General features: G+C 32.7%; 2 protein-coding genes across 2 annotated transcripts; one reads left to right on the forward strand and one right to left on the reverse strand.

Annotated features, from left to right (window-relative positions):
- The first annotated feature begins 1,069 nt into the window (after positions 1 to 1,069).
- On the forward strand, positions 1,070 to 4,912 carry LOC107412859 (cytosolic sulfotransferase 15). Its single transcript, XM_016020682.4, is given in 2 exon segments — positions 1,070 to 2,175; positions 2,177 to 4,912. Coding segments are annotated over 2 exon segments (1,059 nt in total). The 5' UTR covers positions 1,070 to 1,144; the 3' UTR covers positions 2,205 to 4,912.
- LOC107412862 (uncharacterized) lies at positions 4,480 to 11,612 on the reverse strand. Its single transcript, XM_016020685.4, has 5 exons — positions 11,463 to 11,612; positions 11,250 to 11,332; positions 9,419 to 10,008; positions 5,554 to 5,729; positions 4,480 to 5,422 (listed from the first exon to the last, which is right to left on the reverse strand). Exons 2-5 carry the CDS (start codon positions 11,269 to 11,271, stop codon positions 4,969 to 4,971), a joined length of 1,242 nt encoding a protein of 413 aa, XP_015876171.1. The 5' UTR covers positions 11,272 to 11,332; positions 11,463 to 11,612; the 3' UTR covers positions 4,480 to 4,968.
- Between the last annotated feature and the right edge of the window lie 2,448 nt (positions 11,613 to 14,060).

A 14,060-nucleotide genomic window follows, 5' to 3' on the forward strand; every position in this document is an offset into this window, starting at 1 on the left:
AATAAAAAAATACTTATGATAAGCTTACATATATGTTTTGATATAGTAAAAAAATTATAAAAAAAAAATTGTAAAGATAATCATTCACAATGGTCATATTTCAAAAATTATGTAAATTTGACCAAATATTAGCCTCGATCACTTCGAATTCCAAACTTTGTCCATGTACAAGTTAAAAGTTATTTTTTGATCTATTGTAATAGGAAAAAATTGTTTTAAATTTGAGCAATTTTTCTAATAAATGACGGCCCACTAAACTTTAACTATTTTCCGAATAGATATTTCTAATATTTAGTTTAATTTAATAAGAGTAAATACGATTTCCCTCTTAACTATTGCTTTAATGTATGAAAATAGTTGCATTTATACTTGGTTGACAAAAATGTCTATTTCAATGTGCCCATTTCTTGTTAAATTCAATCACTTTTCAAGGACTATTCAATTTAAAACCATTTTCAATGTGTACTGATTTGATAGCACTGATAATTAATGCATAAAGTGAGTTTTTTTTTCTTTTCTGTTTTTTTTTTTTTTATTACAGGGGAGAGGGAATTTTTTTCACTAGATCAAACCTTGTAGTAGAAATTTAATTTGCTTAAATATTAACTAATTATATAAAGCTGAGATATAATAGTTCATGGGAAACATGCATTAGATATATATTGAGATTTGATACAAATAATAAAAAATAAAAGGGAAAGATAAAAATAAAAAATAAAAGCAAAATCAAAAACAACATGAAGGGGAAAAAAAAAAAAAAAAATCAGTTTGCCTGCCAGCAATACCGAAAACGTCAGCATCCAAATCGTGAGCCACGAAAAGCCACATGCTTTTCTCCATACAAACCACAACAAACATGAGACACATGCTTTTCTCCATACAAACCACAACAAACATGAGAGAGTTTTATGTTAGTTAATTATTTGTTCGTATGCTTAACGAGTAGAAAGACACCAACTTTTTTGAAAGGGAAAACCGTCCAATTAAAGCCTATAAACTACAATATATTCACACACACACACACACACACACACACACACATATATATATATATATATATCCATACATGGGGATTCTGAAATCAAAGTTATATAACATTATATAACACTATATCCATTACCAGCTTTTGATACCCTCTACTTCCATGGCTATCACCGATTTCAACGAGAACAACCAATCAAGAAGTAGTCATGGAGAGGAAGAGGAAGAGGAAGAAAGACTAAGTGAAGAGTGCAAACAACTTCTTCTTTCTCTTCCAAAAGAGAAAGGTTGGAGAACCCCATTTCTTTATAAGTTCCAAGGGTTTTGGTGCCAATCATCTGAGATTCAATCAATCATGGCATTCCAAAACCACTACCAAGCTTTTGATACCGATATAGTCTTAGCCACAATCCCAAAATCAGGCACTACTTGGTTGAAAGCTTTGGCTTTCGCCATTGTGAACCGGGATCGATTCCCGGTAGTACTAGTCCCTAATGATGATGTTAAAGATCATCATCAACACCCTTTGCTCACTTCCAATCCCCACGATCTTGTTCCCTTCTTTGAGTACAAGCTTTATTCAAATGGCCAAATTCCTGACCTCTCAAAGCTCTTTCCTCAACATCCAAGGCTTTTTGGAACCCACGTTCCTTTTCCTTCTTTGGCCAATTCTGTGAAGAAATCAAACTCCAAGATCGTTTATATATGTAGAAACCCTTTTGACACTTTTGTTTCTTCTTGGCATTTTCTCAACAAAGTGAAACCTGGATCTTTCCCTGCATTTCCACTAGAAGAAGGTTTTGATCTTTATTGCAATGGAATTATAGGGTTTGGTCCTTTTTGGGAACATATGTTGGGGTATTGGAAGGAGAGCGTAGAGAAACCTGAAAAGGTCTTGTTCTTGAAGTATGAGGATCTCAAAGAAGAGACTTGTTTTCACTTGAAGAGACTGGCAAAGTTTTTGGGTTGCCCTTTTAGTTTGGAGGAAGAGAAAAATGGGGTTATAGAGGAGATAGTGAAGCTTTGTAATTTTGAGAGTTTGAAGGAATTGGAGATCAACAAAAATGGGAGATCAATTAAGAATTTTGAGAATAAAAACTTGTTTAGAAAGGGTGAGGTTGGAGATTGGATGAATTATTTGTCTCCTAGAATGTTTGAGAGATTGTCTAATATTATGGAAGAGAAATTGGGAGGTTGGATTAAAGTTCAAAGTGTTTGCCTAAGGAGAAAATCTTCGGCACAACGGTTTATATATATAATTTCTAGCAAGTTCATGTACAACATAAATATTTAACGGCATAAACAATGCGGATGCTACAAAATAATTTTTTTGTTTGCAACTCTTAGTTCCTTATTGCACCATGTTGCTAGTGCCACAAGTTTGTAGACAAAAATTTTACTAAAATTAGCTAGCATGTATTTTCTTTCGTTTATATTTTATTTGGGTTTTTATCCTCTATTTATTTGCTGTGATGACCAAAAAAAGAAAAGAAAAAAGAAAGAAAAAGAAGATGAAGCTTGCTAGCCAAGTTCAAAACAACTTGTACTAGGCATTTAAGCCTTTTCGGTTTTATATATAAATTACTTCATTAACACTAAAGTTGTTGGAAAATTCCGTGGATGAATTAATTATATTTCTGGAGATCCTCATATTAACTTCTTTTTATTTTTTCCTTCCTTCTTTTGGATTTTGTTTATAAAATTTAATATATATGCAACAGATGCAATGGTGGTATATATATATATATATATATACACTCATTCTCTCAACAAATTCAGGACAACATCACACAATATATACCTTGCAGAATGTTAATATCGTCATGCAACTTGTCCTCGATAATATATATTGGAAAATTTTTCCCATATGAAAGAAGAAAATTATATGTATTACATACAGAAAGATAAGACACCAAGAAAGCTAGATGAACACGAAAAGACATTGAGAAATAGTACTCTCCTTTTTTTTTTCTTTTTTTCTTTTTTCAATGAATGATCACAGATCTTGATCTACAAAAGGGAAGATAGCGGCGAACCACTTAAGAAAATGAATATTGGAAAAGAAATCTCCTACTCTTCAAACTTAACAAATAAGCATATAGATACACATATATTTGTATATATGAAAACCTACCAAAGATCTTCAAGAACCCTGATATATATGCAGAAAACAATCCCACGTAGAATCTGGGATGAGCAAGGCGTTACAATTCATGCCTTATCGGTAACCAGGGATTGCTGGAGAGATCAGTGAGCTTATTTATGTTTCGAGATGGATTTAGTGAGACCTGCACATCATTGCTAGTTAATTGGTCATCAAAGGGAGATATATATCTAAACTCAGCAAGCAAGTTTGCTAATCTCTCTAGATCTCTCTCTCTCTCTCTCTCTCTCTCTTTCTCTTTCTCCATATATATATATATATATACACATCAAATTTTTCCGCAATGTGCATTGACGACCACATTATGGTGGTGGTCAGGCCTCCTTCAAGCACTTACAGAATAATATGGGCGTTCACGCCCATCATAGAATCATCTCGATTGTGTTGTGTTCTTATTTGGATCTAGTATGAGCCAGTTTGCAACTCAATTCAAAATGCTTGTCTAAGACAAGTGTTAATTTCAAATACGCTTCATCAATATCATATTGTAATCTTCTGCGTGTGCGTGTGTGTGTGTGTGTGTGTGTTGCCCAGTTTGTGTGTGTGTGTGTTGCCCAGTTTGTGTGTGTGTAAGCAGTATTAGTAATCAGTCCGGTCTCATGAGATATATATATATATATATATATATATGTATATATATATATATATATGTATTTCTTGATATATTCACAAGACTTCGTTTTTGAAAACTTGTTTAATGCAAAATGATAGAATTCAAATCCTAGCTAGACCCATATAATATGATAGGGTTGTGTTGCTGATTCTTATGGATAAAGAGAGAAAAATAGTAAACGCCTGTATAGGGTTTGTCATTTTGTGGTCATTTGGGTGGAACATATACTGACCCACATACATGTATTCTGGTTGTTTGTTTTGTGCCAGACTCCTCTCGAACCTGTAACATGGTGGACACAACTCATCCACATACATATATTAATGTCGTCTAATGGATCAGATTATATGTAAATCTAGTGGGGTGTAATTTACCTGTTTTTTATTTTACCTATGAGGCTATAACCTCTCACTTAATATTTGAAAGGTATCCATATAAATAAATGAATAAACTATGAATTATATAAATTTTACTAAATTTTGAAGTAATTCCTAAGTTTCTCATGAAGAGCTACAAAAATATTTAACGGAATAAAAACTATACTAACATATTCCCAAAAAAAAAAAAAAAAAAAAAAACCAACTACTAGGCAATGATTTTTTTTTTTTTTTTTTTTTTGGTAATGGCAACTTGTGATGAGTTGGTTATCACGTTTTGAGCCTCTTATTTTGGTACGTTAGAAAAACTCATCACGAGTGACTTGCAATAACTAACTAAAGTATGCAGAAAGCAACTCTACTAGATTTTCCCATTAGAAATCCATTCCACAAGGAAAAAAAGTCTCTAACTCAGATTATTTAAGATAATTTAGCATGCACAGAGCATGTAAAAGCACCATCCTAACTATCCCAATCTCTCTCATTCTCCCCAATTTGTTCTCCTGTCAACAAGTCAGCTTTACATGTTGAAGTTTCCTTAACAACTAAACTTCGAGATGTTTTTGGCAGACAAAGCCTCTTTGAGTAGATGAGCCAGCTATTTTATAACTAATTTCTGTACCAAACCAGAAACCCCACCAAGCAGCTAAAGCATATTTTGCTTCTAGGAGACAACCTCTACTTGCATCCATTTTCTTCCTTTTTTTGATATATCTTCATTTTTTTCAATTTTTTTTCCTTTTTTTTTTTTTTTTTTTTTTTTTTTTTTTACAGAAAGCATTTGAAGAAAGCTTAAGATACGATCATGCAAGATCAAGAGCTCCAACACCTGGTCAGGTGGATGCCCATTCAAAGTACTGGCAGCGAGCACCTCTAGTGGTGGTCCAATTTCCACACCCAAAGAAGAAACTCCCTTGCTTTGGCCCTGGCTTGCGAACCATTCCTCTGCTGCTCTTCACCCCACAGAAACAATAAGGGTGATACTGCAATAAAACAATGTTCATATCCTTCACTTTATAAGGGTACTGAGGAGAAACAGGAGGGTTCTCTGGAGACTGCTTCCATGTCATCGGACGCTCAGCGGTCTGCCACATCAGTGAGTTTGTAATGGCAAACCTGAAACCCCTACGCATAAGCAGAGCAAGTAGGCGGGCAGTGTTTTTGGCATCATCCAAGCCGCAGTGAGCACGGCCCTGCCATGATAAGCCAGCCATTTCAACTGCCTCCTTTAGATTGCACCTCGCAGCACCAAAGACCTCACGGAAAGGAACCTTTAAGTTGATCCATCTATCAAAAGATCAGCAGAAAGAACATCCTTTCTATTACATTTTCAGTAGAAAATCTTATAAAGAACAACTGAGGTAATTCATTCACAATCCGAGCAACATACTATATGTTTCCTGTGCTGCATTATTTACCGGTTAAAATAAGGTGGCTTTCGAATCTTTTTGAATCGACACTCAGATTCCAACATGACACGACAATCCCAGTTTGACCACGTTACCACTGCAAAGTTGGTGCTCTTTATCCCCTTCTTCTCAAGCCATTTGTCATGCCTCAGGAGAGCCTCACTTAAAGTAACACCTCTATCCACCTGGAAAGCCCAACATAACAAATATGAAATCAAAGGTTCACAAAGAGAGAGGGAAAAAAAAAATAAAATAAAATAAAAAATGAAGGAAAAGATGGATTGTATTACAATTGGCAGAAGAACACCAAATTATATTACCACTGTGAAACCTAACATATGACACTTGATTTTATTTTCATTGCCGGCATGGCTCTTAAGGGATGCAAACCAGTCCCACATCCAAAGTACAACAAAAAATGGTATCCAAAACAAAGAAAAATAAAAAGCCGGTGCCCCAATAAAATAAACTTAAATTCCTAAAAACTGAACTGCATCAGGGTTGAGATACCAAATAAAATAAATTTAAATTCCTAAAAACTGAACTGCATCAGGGTTGAGATAGCAAGATGTTGAACGGTTGAGGTACTGGCATCCAAATTAGGCAAGGCAACTATGACAGATTTTATTTTTCATCAAACGACACATAGTACTTGTACAATCTTGATTTCAGAAAAAATGCAATGCAATGCAAATGCTATTTAAAAGTTGATATTCTATACCACATTCCACCAAAGTCTCTAAGAACTTTGGAGAGGCATTGTAGCATTTACCCCAAAAAAAAAAAAAAATTCCACTTGCATTTTGAGCTCTAAGAAATTTCAAAACAAAAGATAAAATACAATTATTACAAACAGCAACTTTCAGAAACAAAATTTATAAATTCAACCATGTTGGACTTGATCATTTCGTTCAGAGATGAACAATGGAAATTATTGCCATGGCAAGGAATCTTTTCCCAAACATTTAGGACTGCACACATACAAAAAACCTTGTGATATGATTAAGCACATTCTATTGATGACTTAAGAATCCTTACATAATGAATTTTTCCTCCATTAAATAAATGTCAATCTAGGTATCAAGACCCCAACCAACAAACTTAGAGCCTGCAGTGCATTTCAGAATATCATAACTTCTCCAGCATATTTCCAATATTTCTATGTTTGGCACGACAAAAAATAGAATAGTAGGAATGCAAACAGAAAAGAGGCTAGTATGCTACAGGTTTGTCAACTAGGCATGAGAGGACTGTTTTAGACCAAAAATAGTTCTCGTAGGGCAAACCAAACTCAAGACTCCCTCTGAGCAACAAACTCAGATAGTTGTTTGTTCCACATACAATACTTCCTGGATTTCCCCATATACGTATTTTTTAACATCTAACAGTTATATATGCCAAACTAGGTTTATAACAAGTGAACTCAACCACCAAACCAAGTCGAATCGGGCCATTGGAGAAACTGTCTGAAAGTCATCAACTCCATATGTTAGGAGTAGCTCTTAGCAACCAGGCAGGCTTTTCAGGCACTTGATGGTACCATCAGAATGATACTTAACCGCAAAGACCCACTGACAACCTACTAGATCTTTTTTATGGTAACTTAGTTCTCAAGTTCCACAAGAATATACAACACATATCTCCTCTTGCATAGTCAATAACAATGAGTGAGAACCTCCTGACGACTTAGAAAGAGATGTAGCAAACAAGAATGTAAAAATATTCCTCTATGTAAGAGAGAGACACAACTACAAACAGAAAGAGACTTCTAATAATAGTACAAAAGGAATAATCATTGACTAATATTCCAGGGCTACAATAATTAGGAGAAGCAGACAAAATGTAAACTACAGCACAAAATTCTTCATATAATCACACCATGCAAACAAACAACCAAACAAGGCTCCAGCATAAAACTGAAGGGGATGACTAAAGGAATACTTAGAACGTGCAGAAAGTAGTAGAAAGCTCAAAAGTCAAAAAGGTCAAAAGGTCAAAAGTTGATTGAAATCCCTAACTACTAAATTGGAAACAAAATAGACAGGGAACAAAAATCATTACAAATCAATAGCCGTGTTAACAGTGAAAACTGAAAAGTAAGGAGCAGCAGCTCTTTTGCATGGATGACAAGATATAAAGGTAGCAGCAAGTGTGCCAAGGTGATTGGAGAAGACAGCGAGGGTGTAGAATGTGTAAGAGATGGTTTTCAGGTTAGCATAATTGTTGGTGACAGCAAGTGTGCCAAGGTGATTGGAGAAGACAGAGAGGGTGTAGAATGTGTAAGAGATGGTTTTCAGGTTAGCATAATTGTTGGTGACAGCAGGTTCTGTAAGAGGTGCAGCACCAAGTTGTAGGACAAGAAGCAGGAAAAATTGGATGTTTTTTCCTGGTTAGAGCAAGCAGAAAGTATAGAAGAGGCAAGAGAGGCTGGCCATAAGGCAGGAACACGCAGCTTGGGCTGGTAGCAAGGGAAAGAGAAAGTGGCGGCAACTTTGGGTTTTACCAGGGTTAACTTAGGTCTAATCCATGCCTGTTAGATAGAGTGTGAGGGGGTAAAAAAAAAAGGCAGCATAAATTAATTGATGAATTAGACAATAATAAAAAACCAAAATCTTAAATAGCCATATAGATAGCAATATTAAATTACTGTTACACGTCAAGTACACACCTTAAAATTTTGTTGAATTAAATGGTTTTAAGAAACAAAAAGGACTAATTGGCAGACTTTTAGAATGACTGCTGCAATCAAATTTTGAGGAAATTGACAACACCCCCAAATGGCAACAGGTTACATGAAATTAACAATTGAAAAGATAAATAATAAAAGCATGAGATATTATTTAAAGACAGAGAAAGGGGGGAAATGAGGAGCTAAGATCAATAGTTCAACCGATTTGATTTGAGTTGGACCACAGCATTAGTTATAAAAGCCGCTTTTATTCATTTGTTGTCGAATAGTGAAATATTAACAAATTCTCTAGCTAGAGAAGCAATCAATATGATTCTTATTACAATAAGAACTCTCAATCCTATCTGTAAAATTTCATGACACCATAGAATAATTACCATCACCCCTCTTTGCCTTTTACTCCATCAATCACTTATAGTGAAAAATCTACTGGCAATCTGGTAAACTAACATCTAATTGACTGAGGATGTAAATTTGTACAATATAAGAGTCTTACATAACTGTGAGTGTGAATGTACCTTAAACTCTATAGAAAACAAAAACTCTACTGAAATAAATGTCAATGGTATTGTCAAGTTATGCCCTAAAACATTTAGAAATCTGACATAAAATTCTTCAGATATTAACTAGCAGAATCATACAGCATTAATAGCTTATAGTAACATGCACGGAAGAAGCGTAAGTTAATGAACATCAAGCACCAAAAGGAGGACCATGATATCATTAAAAATCCAAACCAAGGTGAAAAATAGGACTAGAAACCTGGGTGAATCCATCAGAGCTCCATGCAGTAAAACAGGCTAGTGTATCAAAAACCCAAATTAGTTTGGAAATGTTTTCCTCAAAACTCCATAATTTTACCATCTCTCAATCCCTAGCACAGATGAAAACAGAGCTAGGTAAATTAGAAGAAACTCTCTTTTAGAAAATCATGCATGGTTGCGATAGGAACAACAATTTCACAAATTTAAGAAATTGTCACAACAGCTAGACAACACCCTGAATTGGGCAGTTCGAAATGCAAGGAAACCAAGCTTAACATAAACTACCCTGTCTTGTACCATAATATCTATAAGGGAAAACATTAAATCTTATACCAGTTTTACAATAATGTTTTTCAATCCATAATCATCTATTCTTACCTGTACTTTATTTTAAATAACACATGCCAAGTTTGGGACAAACCTGAATTTGTTGGATACCAGTCAGATTCTTGCAGAAATCACTCAGGAGCTGATTGCAAGTTGGCCGCACATAAGTCTGAAAACATGCTTCCAGCTGACCTGTTACACTGCTCACTATGACAGATGGGAACTCAATAATCTCTTGAGGGTGGGGATTTCTATCCTTATCGCAGGTAGCCTCAAAATCTATGACCACAAAATACTGAAAGTCTTGATACCGGAACTCATTTGGGTAACTCTGAGCAAGCATATTCACTGGAACATAATGAAATCGGTTCTCCATAGGAAATGGATGAAACTGGCTTTCATAAGCATTCATCTGACACCGCTGCACCTTTTGGGGGTCAAAATGGAAGGTTGACCAGGATCCAAAATCATGTTGGTAGGTGGGTTGGTTGTAATATTCATTTGGAGGATCAAGAAATTCACTGCTTAATGAGCAGTCTGATTCAGCAACATCCCCACCAGGGTGATTACCAGTTTCATCTTTTACCTTTGGAAAGACTTCAACAGGATTCCCATTACATAGGAGGCTGTAAGGGAAACCCTTGCTCTGGAGGCTCTTTAAAGATGCCTCCAATCGCATATTTTCTGTGGGAAAGAAAAAAAATTGCTTGAGAAAAAGCACATTTCATTATGTCATTAACTGTTCCATCAATAGTTGCACAACATAAAAGATATGAAGAATTACAAAGGATAGCATTTCATAATAATAAAAGCATAACCTTAAGAGTGGGGCTGCCATTCATATTTATACAGTAAGAAGTTTCAAGTTGCCAGACTCACAATCTCAAGTCAACAGTCAACAACCAGCATCAAACATAGTTACCACATCTATCAATACATACGTATAAGCTTTATCTACAATAGTACAACATAATTCCATTCCACCTCAAATTTTAACACACCAAACAAATTGTTTGGCATCAAAGTAATTATAATTTAATTGATTAGGGATTCAAGTAAATCACTATTAGACATCACATGGATGGAACTAATAATCAATATGCAAGCAGCATTTTTTTCCACCTCCATCTTCCATAACATATGGTTTAATCAAAAGCACAAGTGACAGAGCTATAAATCATGGGACAAGAGCCAAACTCAAACGGTCAAACTTTCAAATGGGTAAGTCATCCCCATTTATTCTCTAAATCCTTCCCAAGCACTCGCTCAATTTGTGAAGTTTGTGACTAGCAACGCTCTTCCTCACCCCATCCCTGACACCCTCGTCGAGTGGTTCCATTCATCATTAGGGACCTAGTGAGTTTATTGTTTGCCTATGACCCTTGCTATATGCACTGTGTTTCTGCCAATAGTTCGAAAAATTCGGTGTAGAGAACTGCTCAAATTGCAAAATTCTAAAATATTTATAAAATTTCAAATAACAAGCTCGCTTTCCTATATTTAGGTTCTTAAATTCCAAGCTAATAAGCCACCCTACATCCCCTACTCCACACTATACTATCACATTTTTACATTTTTCTGCCAACAACTTTTTCCAGCCGCCAACATCCAATTTCTTCCAAAATAACAAAAACCAGCAACACCCATTTCTTAATTTGAATTCCCTTCCATATTCCCCCAATTCTACAACAAACCCACAATCCAACTCAAAAAAGCACAAAAATCACACAGCACACTATCATCAAACACTCAGAAAACAACTAATTTACACAAATCCTCCATACTCATTTACGAAAAACAAGCATTACAATATTGCTGATCAGAAAATAGACACCCATTTACATCACAGACCATAAAACCAAACGGAAAAAAAAAATTAAAATTAAAACAAAAATATTAATCCTTTAGGGTATAAAAAATCATACCTTTAGGTTCAAGGGCCGTCATGTTCTTCTGTATAGTTAAGATCCACCAGAAAGTACATCAGATCTTCCTCTTTGCTTCCTACCTACACAAAATCAAAGCCAAAAAATTCACAAACAAACACAGAAACACACGACCCACAAAAAAAGATACACATAAAACTATAAAAACAAAAATGAGAAAAAAAAAAAGTGTAGAGAGAGAAGAAAGCTTGCCTGTTTAGAGAGAGAGGGGGAGAGAGAGAGGAGAGCGCGAGAAAATGTGTTTTTATTTGTTTTTCCGTATAGAAAAAAAATTATTTATTTACAGTAAAACATTATATATACAGAGAGAGAGAGAGAGAGGGAGAGAGAGAGAGAGGTCCAGTTGTTTTCATACAAAGAAAAAAAAAAAAAAAAAAAAAAAAGGAGTATTCATAAGGATTGGGCCCCACGCAAGTCCGAGACAGAGAGAGTGTGTGAAAAATCAGAATTTGCTTTGCTTTCCCGTTTGCCACGTGTCCAACGTGCAGTGAATCGTTACGGCTCCAACTGGTGGGCGCGCCCTTAGATATTTTTTTTTTTTGTTCTGCTTTAGTTTTAAGAAAAAAATTGGGAACTCTGTATCTCAGCCGTTGATTTTGTTGACCTTTTCTTTTTAGGATTTTCTTTTGCCGTTCGATGTTTCTTGGATGGGAAGGAATAATATGAGTTTTTTTTAATGGTAAATTAGGATTTAATTAGACTAGAAAAGAAAAAAAAAATTAGATTGGCATGAAGAGTTTCAAAATATTAATAATGAATTCCTATATAAAAAAAAATTATAGAATAATTAAAAATCCCAAATGACTAAAAATAAACAAGTTAAAATAATTTATTGCACCTTAGCTGTTTCACGATTTTATTTATACATTTGTCGTTTTATTTTTACAAATTATATAAAGAACCCTTACATTATCAATTTTGTTGAAATGTCACCATATTTTAATATACAATTTTTTAGAAAACAATTTCATATATAAATCCAATGTTAGAAGATGTATAATTGTCAATTGCAATTTAATTAATTATAGTCACATGACAATATGATAATTTACATATGAAATTTTCATAAAACATTATGAAAAATAAAGTGATATTACAATCAAAATTCATAATGTAAGGGTGTGTTTTTGGAATTTTGAAAATATAAAGCCAAATTACTGTAATTTTGTCACAAAATTCATACTTTATTTTTACTAATAATATCTTTGAATATATAATTACTAAAAGGAAGATAAAAATGTTCTAATGATTTATATATACCCAAAACGTTTGTCAAATATGCAGAATACCAAATAATGATTTTGTTGTATGTATATATCTAAGAGTATTTCCTATAAAAATGATAATTGTTATTTGTATAATATAAAATGCTTACCGTCTATCTATTTAAATATTTGGTAAGTTATAGTATCTAACAAATCTTCTAAAAGTATAATGTCATTCTTATAGTTTATAAAGTTCTTAAATAATCCCATAAGAGATTTTTTTTTTTGTTTTTTAAATGGCTATCTATATGGTCAATAGGACATGTTTGGTTTATAAATTAAACAATAAAATAGAATAAGTATTTTTAAAATTGTTAAATTATTTTATTTAATTGAATTTTTAAAATTCAACTTATCTATTCTTATGCGATTCAAAATTTTCAAAATAATGAATTGTTATTGCTTTACAAATTTTATAATATGCATTTCCTAAAATAAAAGAATAAAAAAGCGAGCCTAGAATTTTATTTCTTTTTACCTTCCGGGTTATTTTATTTTATTTTACATTTTTTTTTATTGCTACAAAGTTAAAGAATATATATATATATATATATATATATATATATATATATATATATATATATATATATATATATATATGTAACGCCCTGTCTCCATTTGTGGAGGTATGGGTTGGAGACATGGGATTTTTTGTTCAAAATTTTTTAAAAGATTATTTATTTTAAATTATTTTTGTATGATCATGCTTAATTTCGTAATCTTTTGAACTTTAAAATCAATCGTTCTAAAAATATCTCAATGTTATAAGTGTGACTATGTATACTTAATAGAGTTAATAACAAATAATCAACAGTCAGTAACATATAATCAACTTAAAAATCAATCTCAAATAATTTTGTCTAATATTAATGTGTATTGATTTTTTCTTCTTTAAAAAAAATTTATATTATTAATAATGATTGTTTTTAAATTTTCATTGGGCCACATTGTCTAGTAAAATATCACTCTCACAATGTCTTTTTTTATGGTTATTATATTAACTTGATAGGTTTTTTTTTTTTTTAATAATAAATTTCTATATTTCTGATATGATAAAAAAAAAAAAAGTAACAATTTAAATAGCTATTAAAGATGCTGTAATAAAGTATGGAGTAATTCTTCAAAATGTTAATTAATAAATGGATTAAAAAAAATTAAGGCCTTGTAGTCTTTTCAACAACCATTTTTATAAATTAATTTAATAAAATGAAGATGGTGAATTTGATGATATTTTTATAATTTAAAAACATGTTTGGTAATATATTAAAAAAATAACATGAAAATTAAAATGGTAAATTTATGTTTGATAAATGTTAAATATGATATATATTTATATGAAAAAAATTATTGAAAATGTAAACATTATCTATATTTATACTGATATATGTTAATATGATGTGTGTGTGTGTATATATATATATATATATATAACAAATATTTTAATTTAAAATAATAAATATTATCTATTTCTTTTAATATTTCGGTCTCCAAAATTTTTTGAACACATGTAAAATGTCCGTTTTTC

The sequence above is a fragment of the Ziziphus jujuba genome, chromosome 8, assembly GCF_031755915.1.
Source record: "Ziziphus jujuba cultivar Dongzao chromosome 8, ASM3175591v1".
NCBI lineage: Eukaryota > Viridiplantae > Streptophyta > Magnoliopsida > Rosales > Rhamnaceae > Ziziphus > Ziziphus jujuba.